Raw genomic sequence first — 13,240 nt, forward strand, 5'->3', positions numbered from 1 at the left:
TGGCCTTCTTTCCTGTCTTTCAAAGAATAAACGTTTTTCATCATAGGTAGTGTAGTGGTTTGGTCTTAAACCGTGTATGGCCTAATGTGTGCATGCTTCCGTTCTAGTTCTCTAGTTCCAAAGAGAAAAAGTTTTTGGTTTTGGGTATAGTTTTGGTTAGAGAACAGTGTTGTCGATTCACTCCTTCGGGTTGTCGATTCACTCCTTTGGGGTGTTAGTGCGAACCAATTTTTTTGTGGGGGGAACGTAAAATCGAAATGCAAAACCAAACGCACCGTACAATCAGTTTAAATTTTCAAAGTTTTTTGTTTTATTTCTGTCAAAATCACTTATTGGCTTTTCAATCAAAAAAAAAACATTTTTTTTTCATTTTCCTTTGCTGTCGACACGTCCATCCAAATCACAGACCCATCGACATTATAATTGCGGAACAATAAAAATGCGTACCGTTTTGTGTGTTGTTGGTTTACTTAATTTAATGTAGAAAAACGAAGAAAGAAGAAGAAAAGTTCAATCCCCCCAAAAATCAAATCGAAACAAAACGTATGTGGAACGAAGAAAAAAGTTTTTTTTTGTTTTAAATTTTAAATGGGTTCAACAGGGACACCTAACATACCACATGCGACACACACACACACATCCCGGTTTGGAAAAACTGCTTCCGGTTCGATTTTCCGTTAAATTTCCCCGTTCGTTCACATTTTAGTCGGAACAGCTGTTTCGCTTTTTCATACTCTTCAAAGCACGCTCGCGCAACTGTCTCTCCAAGTCATCGTTCACCACGGTAATCTCTTCATCATCACTGCTCGAACTGTCCACCGACCGGCGACTGCGCTTCTTGTCCTTGTGTTTCCTATGCTTCTTATGCTTCTTGTTGTGTTTCTTGTGCTTTTTGTGTTTCTTCTTTTTCCCATCGTCCGACTCGCTGGAACTGTCGTCGGAATCCTTTTTCGATTTTTTCTCCTTCTTCGCCTTTTTCTTCGACTTTGTCGTCACATCCGAATCCGACGACGAGGTGTCGGCATTCTTTTTCGCTTTCGCTTTGGTGGGTGGTTTGCGCGCCAATTGCTCCCGGTCGTCGTCCGACGAACTGGCCGATTTGGATCGACCTTTGTCCCGCTTTCGGTCCTTTTCCTTTTCGCGTTGCTTCTCTTTGGATGGCACAACATCGTTGGGCTTGGATCGTTTCGGTGGTGGAATTGCAGGGGCAGTGTTTGATGCTGATGGGGCTGATCTTTTACGGCTATCGTTCGGTTCATCAGACTTGGTGGCCGGCTGTTGCTTCCTGTTGTTCTCCACTTTCGTTCGGTCATTGAACTTTGATTTCGATGGTTTTTCCACCGGCTCGTCGTCGTCGTCACTCGAATCACTGGAAGAGTCTTTCTTCGAACGATCTTTGGTGTGTCGTCGTTGCTTGCTACGTCGATCACTATCATCATCGTCATCGTCCGATGAACTGGAACTGCTGTCACTGGATGAATAACTCTTCTTTCGTTGCTTGGACGTTGACACGGTCTTTGTTGCCTTTTTGATTGATGCTGCTGTACTATCGTCGCCAGATTTATTCACCGTTGCGGATTTGCCATCGCTTTTGTTGTTCGTAACTTGAACGGAAGCAACTTGTGAGACCTCTAGCTGAACACGTTCGTGGGCTTTCAAAAATGGAGACGGTGTTCTCGACAAACTCGTAGAGTATTGATCCGATCGGTACTTCTTCTTCTCGACCTTCGCCGACGATTTCTTTGGAGCCGCCGACTTTGAATTGCTTTCGTCCGCCTTGTCCCGACTCTTCGTTTCCTTCACCTTCTTTTCGACTTTTTCCGATTTTTTTGGTTTCTCCACACTCTTCTTCGCATCCAGTTCAATCACATCCACCGGCTTGCTCGGTTTAACTACCGTCGGACTGACGGAATGTTTACGATTACGCACATCTCGATCTTTCTCGCCACGTCGCCTGTCTCTCTCATCTTTCTCAAAGTTTCCACGAACATCCGAACGCTCAACTGGCACCACCGGCTGAGCTGGACTAACATCACGATCTCGACGCTCTTCGGAATATCTTTCGGGTCGACCCATCTGTACGGCACGGTCTCTAGATCGACGATCGTCTCTGCGATCATCTCGTCGATCCAACTCACGATCGCGTGTTCTACGCTCGTCTCGCACATCACGGTCCCGTGACCGGCGATCTTCCCGACCACTGCGATCAAAGTCACGATTGTTTCGATTGTCCGCACGGAAACTGTTGCGATCTCGGCTGAGACTGCGACGATTCCGTACTGGTGAGAATCGCTGCGACTGCTGTCGGTATGGACTGCGACGGTAGTTGTCTCCACGATTGAAGCCAGTGTTACCACCTCTGCCGCTATTACGGCGATTCGGTGACCAGCCTCGTTTTGGATACCTTTTGAAACGGAAAACGGAAACCTCAGCCGTTGTCGTTGTGACATTTTGATTGTAAATCGCACTCACCTTTCCCAGTTGTCACGTCGTGGGCTTCTTGACCTCTGTCTAGGCGACCGAGATCGATGACGTGACCGTGAACGGTTCCCTCGAACACGAGATCGTGAATTCGAGCGCCGATTCTGGTTGCCTCGTCGATTCGATCCACTGTCACGTGACGATTTGGCAGCCGGCTGTCGATCGGGAGATTCACTTTGGGATGAATCTTTATTGGTCCGATACTGACGCTTCTTCTGGATGCTGTTTTCCGTCTTGTGGATCTCGAAGTCATCGAGTTTCTCTGCAAAGAAAAATTTCGTTCGTCGAGACTTTTCCCAAAAAAGTAAAGAAAATAATTTTCGCTACAAACCACGTCTGGGAGACGGTGAACGACTATCAGCCCGCGAACTACTGGAAGAAGATGACTTGCGACGTCTTCCTTTCGAAGATCTACGTCTGCCACTACTTCGACGCCTATCGACCGATGAAAGTGATCTTGACCGACTGGTTGAACGGGATGGCTTTCGAGTCTTTTTGACTGGACTCCTGCGGAAGCAAACAAAACGAATGAAAATCAAATAAAATCGTGCCGCTAGAGCCGAAACACTCACTTAGATATTGACCGACTAGTACTTTTATCACGTTTGGTTAAGCTAGGCTTATCCGCCGGAACTGGTGAAACCGATCGCGTCGACTTGGCTGCATTACTGTCGGCCATGGTCAATAATTTGGCCTGGATCTTAGTAATGTCACCCGACGACGATTTCGTCCCATTTTGTTCGGAAGGAGAACGCTTACGTTGGCGCAATGGCGATCGCGATTTTATGCGCTTACCATCCTTGCGATCAGGTGACGATCGACGATATCGAGATTCCGATTTCGGTGTAACGGAGCGACTCCTCGTTCGACGACGTGGTCGCGGAGACCGGCTGCTACGTCTTCGATCTGTGTCTCGACTCTTGTCCAGTGACCGTTGCCTTGATCTAGACGGAAGATCGCGAGACCTTCCTCCCCGGTCTTTGGGCGAACGATCTCGGTCTCTGGATTTTCGTCTGGAACGCGATCGCTTCCGGTCTCTTGGCTTGTCGTTACGCTCTTTGGAACGGTCCGGCGATTTCTTACGATCTTTGGATTTAACGTCTTTCCTATCCTTTGACGGTGCTTTTGACGACCGTTGTTCCTTCGATTTTTCGACCGAACGTCCACGAGATTTTGGTCGTGGTGATCGGCCCGTCGAGCCTTTAACGCGGTCCTTTGATCGATCGGTACGATCGACAGACTTTCTTTGTACCTTCGACTTGTCGGTTGAGTTTCTGGGGATTTCTTTGTCCTGTTTTTCCGGCGATTTGCTAATGTTGTGCACACCGGCCGGTGACACTGATTTGGATTTGGATCGAGACGCTGGCCGTTCCTTCGATGTCGATATTCTGCCACGGTCTCGGGACTTGTCTATGTCGTTGTTCTCCTTGTCCAGTTTCATCTGTTCCAGCAATTTATTGTCCTCTTCTCGTTTCAGTATTTCGTCCTTCTTTTGCTGAATGAATTCGGATGGGATGCCCATGTCTGATTCTTGAGCGGACAGCAACAGTGCCCACAGTTCGTCCATGAATTGGCGCGCATTTTTACCGTTCAGGAAGCCGGTCATGTTGATCTGCATTTTCTTCGGACAGGGATACTGCAACAGAAATGAAAAATGTGCAAAATCCACACGATCACACCGAACTAACGAACACCAACCTTTTCCTCTTCCAATTGATTGTAAACAAATTCAACCACAACATCGTCTTCAATGTGCAGAATGTCCGTGATTTTCTTACTGATCCATGGCCGTAGTACGTCTAATTTCACCTTGGACATATCAACCCGTTTGTTCAGGCAATCGCCGAATTTCATTTGCTTTAGCAATTTCTTTTCTTTGTCACTGAACCGAGTGTCCTGCTGTTGATTCGTTCCCTGAAAGAAAGATGAGAAGACAATTTGAAATCACTCTACGCACGTAATGCCCAGCAAAATGCCTAAAGGCCTATTCAATTGAGTTTTAGGCTTGGGTATAGCAGCAATGAGTGATGGAAAAGACATGACAGCAGCACTACACCGTCTGCTGGTTCATCATTCTATGCAGCTACTTCTGCCATTTCAGATGAAAGAATTCGGGAAAAATTCCACCTTTCAGCTCGTGTGTCTCGATATAGTTCACTAAGAGGTCCAAAGGCCAGATTTCCATCAACAAGTCATTACGTGGCGTCAAAAGGGAAATCAGGTCAAACGCCCGACCGAGAATAATTTGGATCAGTTGTTGAGCGCCTGTTTTTAAAACGCGTCACCATCATAAGCACGACATAAGCCGAGAACACACGAGCAATTTTGCACTGATGGGATCGACGTTTGTGCTTCGTTTTCTATTGTAATCCGACATTCACCGCAGGTTAAACAATGGAAGCAATGACAACATAATTGTCAATTACATCAACACAAGATTGCTCGTGTGTTTTCGGCCTCAGCGCCTTGCTACATTCTAATTCAATTAGTGGCTTAAATGTCAATATCAGACTAAGTGGCAGTCTTCAGTTTTTCTATAGTTCCCAGCTGGAATCACCACCTCGTCCACTATTCTTTTGACATATCGTCAGGCAGAATTAGCCCATCTCGTTTGGACGCAATTATTGAAGAGGGATGCCTAATATCTGTCGTGTACGGAGCACTCCTTCTCGAAAACTTTGCGCAATGAAACTCGTAGAACCGTCGAAATGTTGATGGACAAACGTTTTGTCGCTTTTTTTATTATTTTCACCCACTGGGCGTCATTCGTAACTTGACAGTTTTTATGAGATTTTATACACTCAACTGTCAAGCTTCGAATATTTGGAGTTATGAACGCGTGATAATTGAGGTCCTGGGCAACGATTCTAATATTTTCGTAACTCCAAGTATTTGTAACTTGACTGTTGCGTGTATCCAATAAGAACTGTCAAGTTACGAATTCTTAAAGCTACGAACGCTACGAGAATCGACGCCCTGGACACCTATTTTCGAAACATTCGCAACTTTAAGAATTCATGACTTGACAGTTCTTATTGGGTTTTGCACTTGGGTAGTTGCGTATTCGTAACTTGACAGTTGTCACCTCAAAGCTAAGAGTGGTCCATCCTTAAATTGACAATAATCGGCGCCAAGACTATCCTGAACTGTCGTTCGAAACGATTTAAAACATTTTTACGGGCATGGAAGTAATGCGATGTACTGGTAACCTGGCTACCAGGGAATCTAGCTAATCAGTTCGAAATCAGTTTTCTTGTCTTTGGCTACCGGGAAGAAAACATCATTTTCCTGCCCGCATTTTCAATTGACGTTCGTGGTCTCATAATACGTTTCTTGTCAGAATTTAGAGCAATTTGTTGAACTACATACGACACTTTGCGTTAATGGAAATCTAGCAACCGGTCTAAAACACGATCGACTTAATAGTATAAAAGTGACTACACGACATTCACTTTACTACTTCCATGTTGTTGTAGTGAATCGATAAAAATCCAACGATTCAATACTACATGTCACCGGTGTTCGGCTAGACTCATAATCATTCCGTTTAACACTCAATAGGTCAAACGACACTCCAAACAAAACACAAACCGATTGTAGATAAAGAATCAAAATCATTTTTCTCGTCACACTCACCGTAAACATCATCTTTTCCACTGAATCTTGTTGGGTCTCCGGTTAATTTTATTGATTGCGACCTATACGATTCGGATCGTAATGTTAGGCAATTTGTTCAATGATATCCGTTGGTAAAATCTTCCAATAAAGTGACAGAAATGCCGAAAAAATTTTTAAGCCACGACAAAAACTATCGAAAAAAAAAGAAAATGTCGCACTCCGGTATACAGAAATAATGTGAACCAGTGGCAAAAGTGCCAAGGGAAGTTTTTTTTGTTGGCGCGCCCGATTTTATTTTCGTTACAAAATTGATTGAACAGTTACGATAGTGAATGCGTCAAAATCACCGTACAAAACGATTCACGAAATTTTTCGCATCGTTTATTACATTCTCTTTGCGTTCCTATCGCGATATCTGGAGCTCAGAAATTCGTGATCAATTTTCCGTCGGTGAAAAAATGTAATGGTGGAGCTGAGCGTCTTACTGTATGTCACAATGTTTACGTCAAACGTTTCGTTACATGCAGCGACACCATTGTACCAGCTCATGCAGCCCAAGTTGGTTTTGTAAACAAGGTTACACAAGTAGATGGCGGTAGTGATGAACCTATACGAACTATACCGACTATACCTACTTGCTGGAAAGGTAATTTAATTCAATAATGCAAAGTATATATATAAACACTGATGCCTTTGGCACATTCGTCTCCACTCGTCTTTACAATCTTTCATACATTTTCACTTTTCGCAATATCTGCTTGACACTTTATCTGTCAAACAGTATGGAAATTGGCAATATCGTGTTATCAGAACTCATCATGTGTCGCTAAGGCATAAACACTAAAAAAATTTATATCGCAAAAAAACCACTGAACCGCTCCAATTTTACTACCATATTACTGGTATACAGTCAGGCGTGAAATGAAATTTTGACAGAAAATATATGGAAATGTCAATATTTCACTGCTAGCAAAAAGTGACAGATAATATGTTGGCAAAGTTAGCACAACTCAAGGTTCAAATTCCGTTTATTTCTAATGATTCTCTAAACGAAGGTTTTAAGATTTATCACCATTAATCTTGAGTTTTGTGTGATATGCGAGTAGAGTTGTCAAAAACTCTCTTTAGTTGTCAAAAATCTGTTTAAACTTAAAATAACTGGTCTAAATTATATTTCCTTCTCTCTCATCATAACAGTCTATATTTCAATATTGAGGACAACAACTTTACTTTCGGATAGTCACACTATACGTAAAATTCCTGATGTGTTAGTCGGCTACTTCACCGTTCATCCATCTTAAATCACTTTGAAATATTAGGCAAGATTGAGAAAACACTTTTTAAATATCTCACTGAACTCTGTATCAAGGCTGTAAACTTTGGGGTCACGCAGATACAGATACGCGGGAAACACGGGTCACCACAGCTGACGATAAAATGGCGGATTTCATACAAAAATTCACCTACTTTGACGATTCTCGTCGTCGTATCGATGTGTTGAATTTTTTTAATGTAAAATCTTCAGAAGAACACTGTGTGGCCCTGCCATACAATATGAATTTCATACACTATACTAAATATGACAATATGACCAAAATACAATATTTCCATACATTTTGACAGAACCGTCACGATATAGAGTGTTATGATGAAAGAGAAGCATATACTTTCACAAGTACCCCAAGGCAAGTTATAATCGGTCGATCATAACACTCTATTGCCAACAAACTTCGTTTTGACGCTGTCAAAATACCACCTTATTCCTTTGTTTGCACACTGTTGACTAATTTCTGATTTCTAATTTCTAATTTCTGATTTTACAGTGCAAAGGCTACGTTGCATTTTTACCACCTTAATAAATGTAGTTTGGTCAGAGAGATGCTAATATGACGACTCTCTCTGAGTTTGGTTGCTAGAGAGGGTATTGTACCAGCTGTTACATGTCAAAGTTTAAACAAATAAAATAACTATTCCGAAGTAAATTAATCTACGAATATTGTTGTTTGCGACGGAGGACCGATCTCAGTAATAGAGTAAGGAATTTGTTCTCGTATTAATCGTTCGTCAAGCGAGTCCAAAGTATACAAACAATGAAGGTAATGCAAATCCACAGTTATACACGGATCCAAACTTTCAGGTGAATTTTAGCATGTTGCACACGTATTGAATTCGTTTGCGTCAAGTTGCATCTAGTGGTGAATTTGGAACGATTTAGCGACGTTATGTTGCACACATATAAAATTCGTTTGCGTCAAGTTGTATTTAGTGGTGAATTGGAAGGATTTAGGGCCGTCATGTTGCACAAGTCTAAGTTAGACAACATGCGAAAATGAATTCACCTGAAAGTTTGTATCCGTAATTTCTCTGATCCGCTGAGGGTCTGCATTACCTTCAGTGTTTATATACTTTGAAGCGAGTCGCTAACGGTCAGCAGTGGGTTTTGATTTTTAGAAGTTGGCACACATGCATTTATACATTTTACCGATTTTACCCTCTGAAAACCCGTGCTTCCACCTAAGTAATAAACACATACTAAGCGAGCTAGACTTAATCTATTCCAGATGAATCAAAACAACGAAATATTTTGGTTCTTGAACGGATTATTTTGTTTTGGCTGAAGTGAAAAGAGGCTAGCGAAATTACACTCAAACAACGACAGTACTCGCTTAAAATAGCTGTCAACAATTCAGTAATATTGCTTTTGTGTATGATTGTGGCAGAGCCATAAACCAAAATAATCGCGAATGCTTTCATTATTGATTGCTTAGCATTTTGAAATTGGCAATCACCAAACTTGTCTCACAAATGGTACGTTTCAAGTGACTGGAAACAATAATACAACGTTGAGACACTCAATTTTATCATTTTTTTTTATCAAAGCAATACAACAGATCTATATCGTGTGGCAAGGGCGTTAAAAAAATCAAATCAAATTAAAAAGAAAAATTCAACGACCGCCACCTAGTTGTCATCTCTAACGCACACACGTGCTAGTGACATTTCAAGTGAAGTGAAGTTGATTGTGAATAGCAGCATGGCCGATTGTCAAACTTGACGTCTTCACCGTATCCGGATTCCATTATTTCTCCTTTTCTCTTTTGCTTTCAAGATGGTACGTATCGTATTTTGACGAATTATTGAAATTTCAAATCATCGGCCCGAATTCCAAACAAATGTTTGAATTATTGTGACCGCAAAGTGACATTACATCGTGGTGAACTGGATAATGGCAATATTTTTCACGAATTCATCGCATTTTCCGTAGAAATCGGATAACAAAGTATCGGATACCAAAACATAGCCGATCGTTCGTTCGGTCGCGAAGCGTAAATAGTTTATTGTGATTTACCAGTGAAACGCCAAGTTGTAATGCACCAATTGCGTCGGTCCGTGAGCTGGAACGTGGAATAAACTCCGCGTTCCAGCTATTCGACAAACAAATCGTCCGACCGAAACACAACATCGGACATAACCTGCAAAAAAAATTCATTTCAACTCTCTGTTCCGCAGGCTCGAGGTCCCAAGAAGCATTTGAAACGTTTAGCCGCCCCAAAGGCATGGATGTTAGACAAATTGGGAGGAGTGTTTGCTCCTCGACCATCGACTGGTCCACACAAACTGCGCGAATCATTGCCGCTGGTCATCTTCCTGCGTAACCGATTGAAGTACGCTTTGACCAACAGTGAAGTCACGAAAATTGTCATGCAACGTTTGATTAAGGTTGACGGCAAAGTTCGTACCGATCCCAACTATCCAGCTGGTTTCATGGGTAAGCGATTGTTTGTTACACACCGCGCGGTCCGACGATTTCCGTGCGTGACTAATTCGACGAATTTTTTGTTTGTGTTTTGCGTAGATGTTGTCACCATCGACAAGACCGGAGAACATTTTAGATTAATCTACGACGTTAAGGGACGTTTTACAATCCATCGTATTTCAGCTGAAGAAGCTAAGGTAAGTGCGACTGTCGTGAGATTCAAAAATTTTATTTTATTTTCGTTGTGCCGGCTTATCGAAGACCAGTTTATGTGAAACGACAAACATTTGGTGGTTCAATACTAGGCCCAGAAAAACATTTTGCTACGACGGTCACTGTCAGTACTTTAATTGATGGCTGTTCAGTAACACAACGAAGCAAAGACACATTTCCGCTCCTCCGCTCGGACGCGCCATCAATTGTTTGTGTTTCCACTGCACCAATTCAATTCTCTTTCGTTCTCTCTTCCAGTACAAACTATGCAAAGTCCGCAAAACACAATTGGGACCAAAGAACGTTCCATTTTTGGTGACACACGACGGTCGCACCATCCGGTATCCAGATCCGATCATCAAGGCCAATGACACCATTCAATTGGACATTGCCACAGGAAAGATCACAGATCACATCAAATTCGATTCAGGTGAGTGTCCGATTGAGCGGGTCGGTTGTTTTTAGCATGGAGGGAAGTGATTAATGGAATGAGAAGTGGGTTGGTCAGACCTAAAGAGTTTTTGAGATAAAACTGGCGAGGGGAAGAGGGTGACAATGATTCAGCGCATTTTTATGACTTAGCTCGGTTGCGTGGGATGAAATTGCACATTATTGATACTGCGTGCTCTGTGAGCTTTTTGAAGAGTCTAAAAGTGAGGCAGTCTTTATAAAAACATGCGTCCCGAGTTGACGACCCCATTCTCAAAAAAACAAAATTTAAAAACCGGAACAACAAATGGTCAGAGTGCTTTGACATCCATAACAGCCACATCTTATTCATATGGCTTTGCAGACTCTAATGAAAATTGAAAATTGTTTGCTGAAAGGTCTGACATGGTAGACGAGTCAATGCCGGCACTACCGGTCTTTTAAATGAATTTTGAAGATTTCATCCTCCGACTGACTGATACAAAGTCTACGCACGTTAGAGCCAGAAAAAATCATTTTTCGTGTGAGGCATGGTGCTAATATGGCCGTAAGAGCTTTAATTTCCATTCTTATTCTCATCAGAAAAAAGATAGGAACGGCACTCGATATCATTGTCGGAAGCGACACATCAGAAAACTGTCACAGACGGCGAGTGGTTGAATTGTACCATGTTAGAAACTGAAGTCTTACCGTTACGTTCGAATAATATTACCCGGACAACTAATGACCTTGGACAATTGTTCCGACGATTCTCTCTTGTCGATGTTGTCTTGTAATCCCCGGAGATGGTAACCTTAAAATTCGATACCTTTCGGATGATGGTTCAGGTGTCGCACGTGTTCTGTAGATGTAGTTGTAATGTGATGGTTCAGGTGTCGCACGTGTTCTACAGGTGTAGTTGTAGTAGTGTTTTCGTCGTCACGACGGAACCACACGATTTTGGCTTATCGAAGACCAGTTGATGTGAAACAAAATGCATTTAATGGTTCAAAACTAGGCCTACAGTAAATATTGCTACGACGGTCACTGTCAGTACTTTAATTCATGGCTGTTCAGTAACACAACGAAGCAAAGACAAAAACAAAGAAACTTTTAACGAAATTTTTTATCAATTTTTTCGAGTTTCTGACTGTTGAACCCTTTATTACTGTGATTGCAGTACGGTCACTAACGCAATTTCTCTTTCTTTCCTCCCCCCCCCACACAGGAAACTTGTGCATGATTACCGGAGGCAGAAATTTGGGTCGTGTCGGCACTGTTGTCAACCGCGAACGGCATCCCGGTTCGTTCGATATCGTCCACGTGAAAGACAGTCAAGATCATGTGTTCGCCACCCGATTGTCGAATGTATTCATCATTGGCAAAGGTGTCAAGGGCTACGTTTCGCTACCCAAGGGCAAGGGTATCAAATTGAGCATTGCTGAAGAACGTGACAAGCGATTGGCCGCCAAAGCTCATTAAAATTGAATTTTTTTTATTGGAAATTGATGAATCAATAAAAGAAATTGAAAAAGAAAAATGAAAAGTCCGCGGAATTTCTACTTTCTACTCGATGGGAATTTTGACATTGGAATCAAGAACTCCAGTCGGTGCTAGAAAAACAGTGTGATGTGGATCACGAAAGGTCGAGCGGAAAAGAAGGCCTAGTTGCCTGATATGTCGTTATGAAAAGTGAAATGTTCCCGAGAGGTGAGACCAGGGTATGAAGATTCAACATCAAGCTTGCAAAATCGTACTTTCTGGGCGCACCTTCGAACGTATTAGGTAAGTTAGTCAGATGTACCATTCAGTATTGTCATAGCGTCTTAGATCTATGTTTGATCTGAGTGTGAAACTTTGCGGCGGGATGGAAGAAGGCGTTTTCTTTTCGGAAGAAAAATTGAGAAAAGTTTCCCAATTTGGGAAGACAAATTTTGAGTTTCTAAATTTTACATCCGACTCGCCAAGAACTGTAATGACTTCCCGTGAACGAGATTCACGAGGTTCCCGCACTTGTTCCATCTGCATTGTAGCGGCTATTCCGAACAAAAAATTGAGAAAGTGAAGCGATTATCGATGCTGTCGGTGCGGCTGGACAGATTAAATTAGATTAGTGTTTTGGAAGGCTTCTTCCCTTGAGAAGCAGCCACTCAGATCAAAAATCCTTTGTTCCCCCCTCAATGACCTTACTACTTCTATTTGGCGAATTTCCCTGTCTTCGATAAGAAGTCGTTAAGGCTATCTAATGCTATCTAATGATGGTGATCCTCATCTTGGTCATGAAGTCCAGAAAGTGCGAAACCTGTATAGCGGACAATACCTAAGGGTATGTCTCAGGTGCCAAGCCACAAGAACAGATAGGGTTGCAGTGATACGTTAAAAGATGAGTGCCTCATTTCCTATCTCGTAAGTGAAAGGAATTCATTACTCCAAGATGTCGACACAAATGGTCGGAACAGCTTGTTGTGAATTCCTCCTTCATAGGCCGTCCATAGTCTTTGACATTCTTGTTGCAGTCATTGCGCAATATGAATTTGTGATATCGTACTGGACTTTGGACAAGTGAAAGAATTCTGCGGTAATTCGACAAAACATCAATTTAAATTGAAAAATACACTAACTAAGATAGATTAGAACGGACAGTTCGCGGTATTCGCCCCTACAGAGAGTTATGATCAAAATTTAGGTAAATGCTATTGGCACAATGTGTGAATAGCCAAAGTATTTTAAATTGACTATTCGCACAATGTACGAATAGTCTCT

General features: G+C 42.3%; 2 protein-coding genes and 1 non-coding gene across 3 annotated transcripts; 2 read left to right on the forward strand and 1 right to left on the reverse strand.

The window, feature by feature from the left end:
• Positions 1-279: 279 nt before the first annotated feature.
• Positions 280-6,605, reverse strand: LOC119077481 (serine/arginine repetitive matrix protein 1). Its single transcript, XM_037184694.1, has 6 exons — positions 6,118-6,605; positions 4,180-4,395; positions 3,054-4,117; positions 2,813-2,988; positions 2,473-2,743; positions 280-2,404 (listed from the first exon to the last, which is right to left on the reverse strand). The coding sequence occupies exons 1-6, from the start codon at positions 6,127-6,129 to the stop codon at positions 703-705; spliced, it is 3,441 nt and encodes a 1,146-aa protein (XP_037040589.1). The 5' UTR covers positions 6,130-6,605; the 3' UTR covers positions 280-702.
• Positions 6,606-9,085: 2,480 nt separating this feature from the next.
• LOC119077508 (40S ribosomal protein S4) lies at positions 9,086-12,017 on the forward strand. The gene is made up of 5 exons (XM_037184740.1): positions 9,086-9,211; positions 9,610-9,868; positions 9,956-10,053; positions 10,328-10,499; positions 11,706-12,017. Exons 1-5 carry the CDS (start codon positions 9,209-9,211, stop codon positions 11,957-11,959), a joined length of 786 nt encoding a protein of 261 aa, XP_037040635.1. The 5' UTR covers positions 9,086-9,208; the 3' UTR covers positions 11,960-12,017.
• Positions 10,102-10,245, forward strand: LOC119077529. The gene has a single exon (XR_005087826.1). It is a non-coding gene; the product is annotated as a small nucleolar RNA SNORA16B/SNORA16A family (small nucleolar RNA).
• Positions 12,018-13,240: the final 1,223 nt, after the last annotated feature.

Source organism: Bradysia coprophila, unplaced genomic scaffold (assembly GCF_014529535.1).
Source record: "Bradysia coprophila strain Holo2 unplaced genomic scaffold, BU_Bcop_v1 contig_235, whole genome shotgun sequence".
Taxonomy (NCBI): Eukaryota; Metazoa; Arthropoda; class Insecta; order Diptera; family Sciaridae; genus Bradysia; species Bradysia coprophila.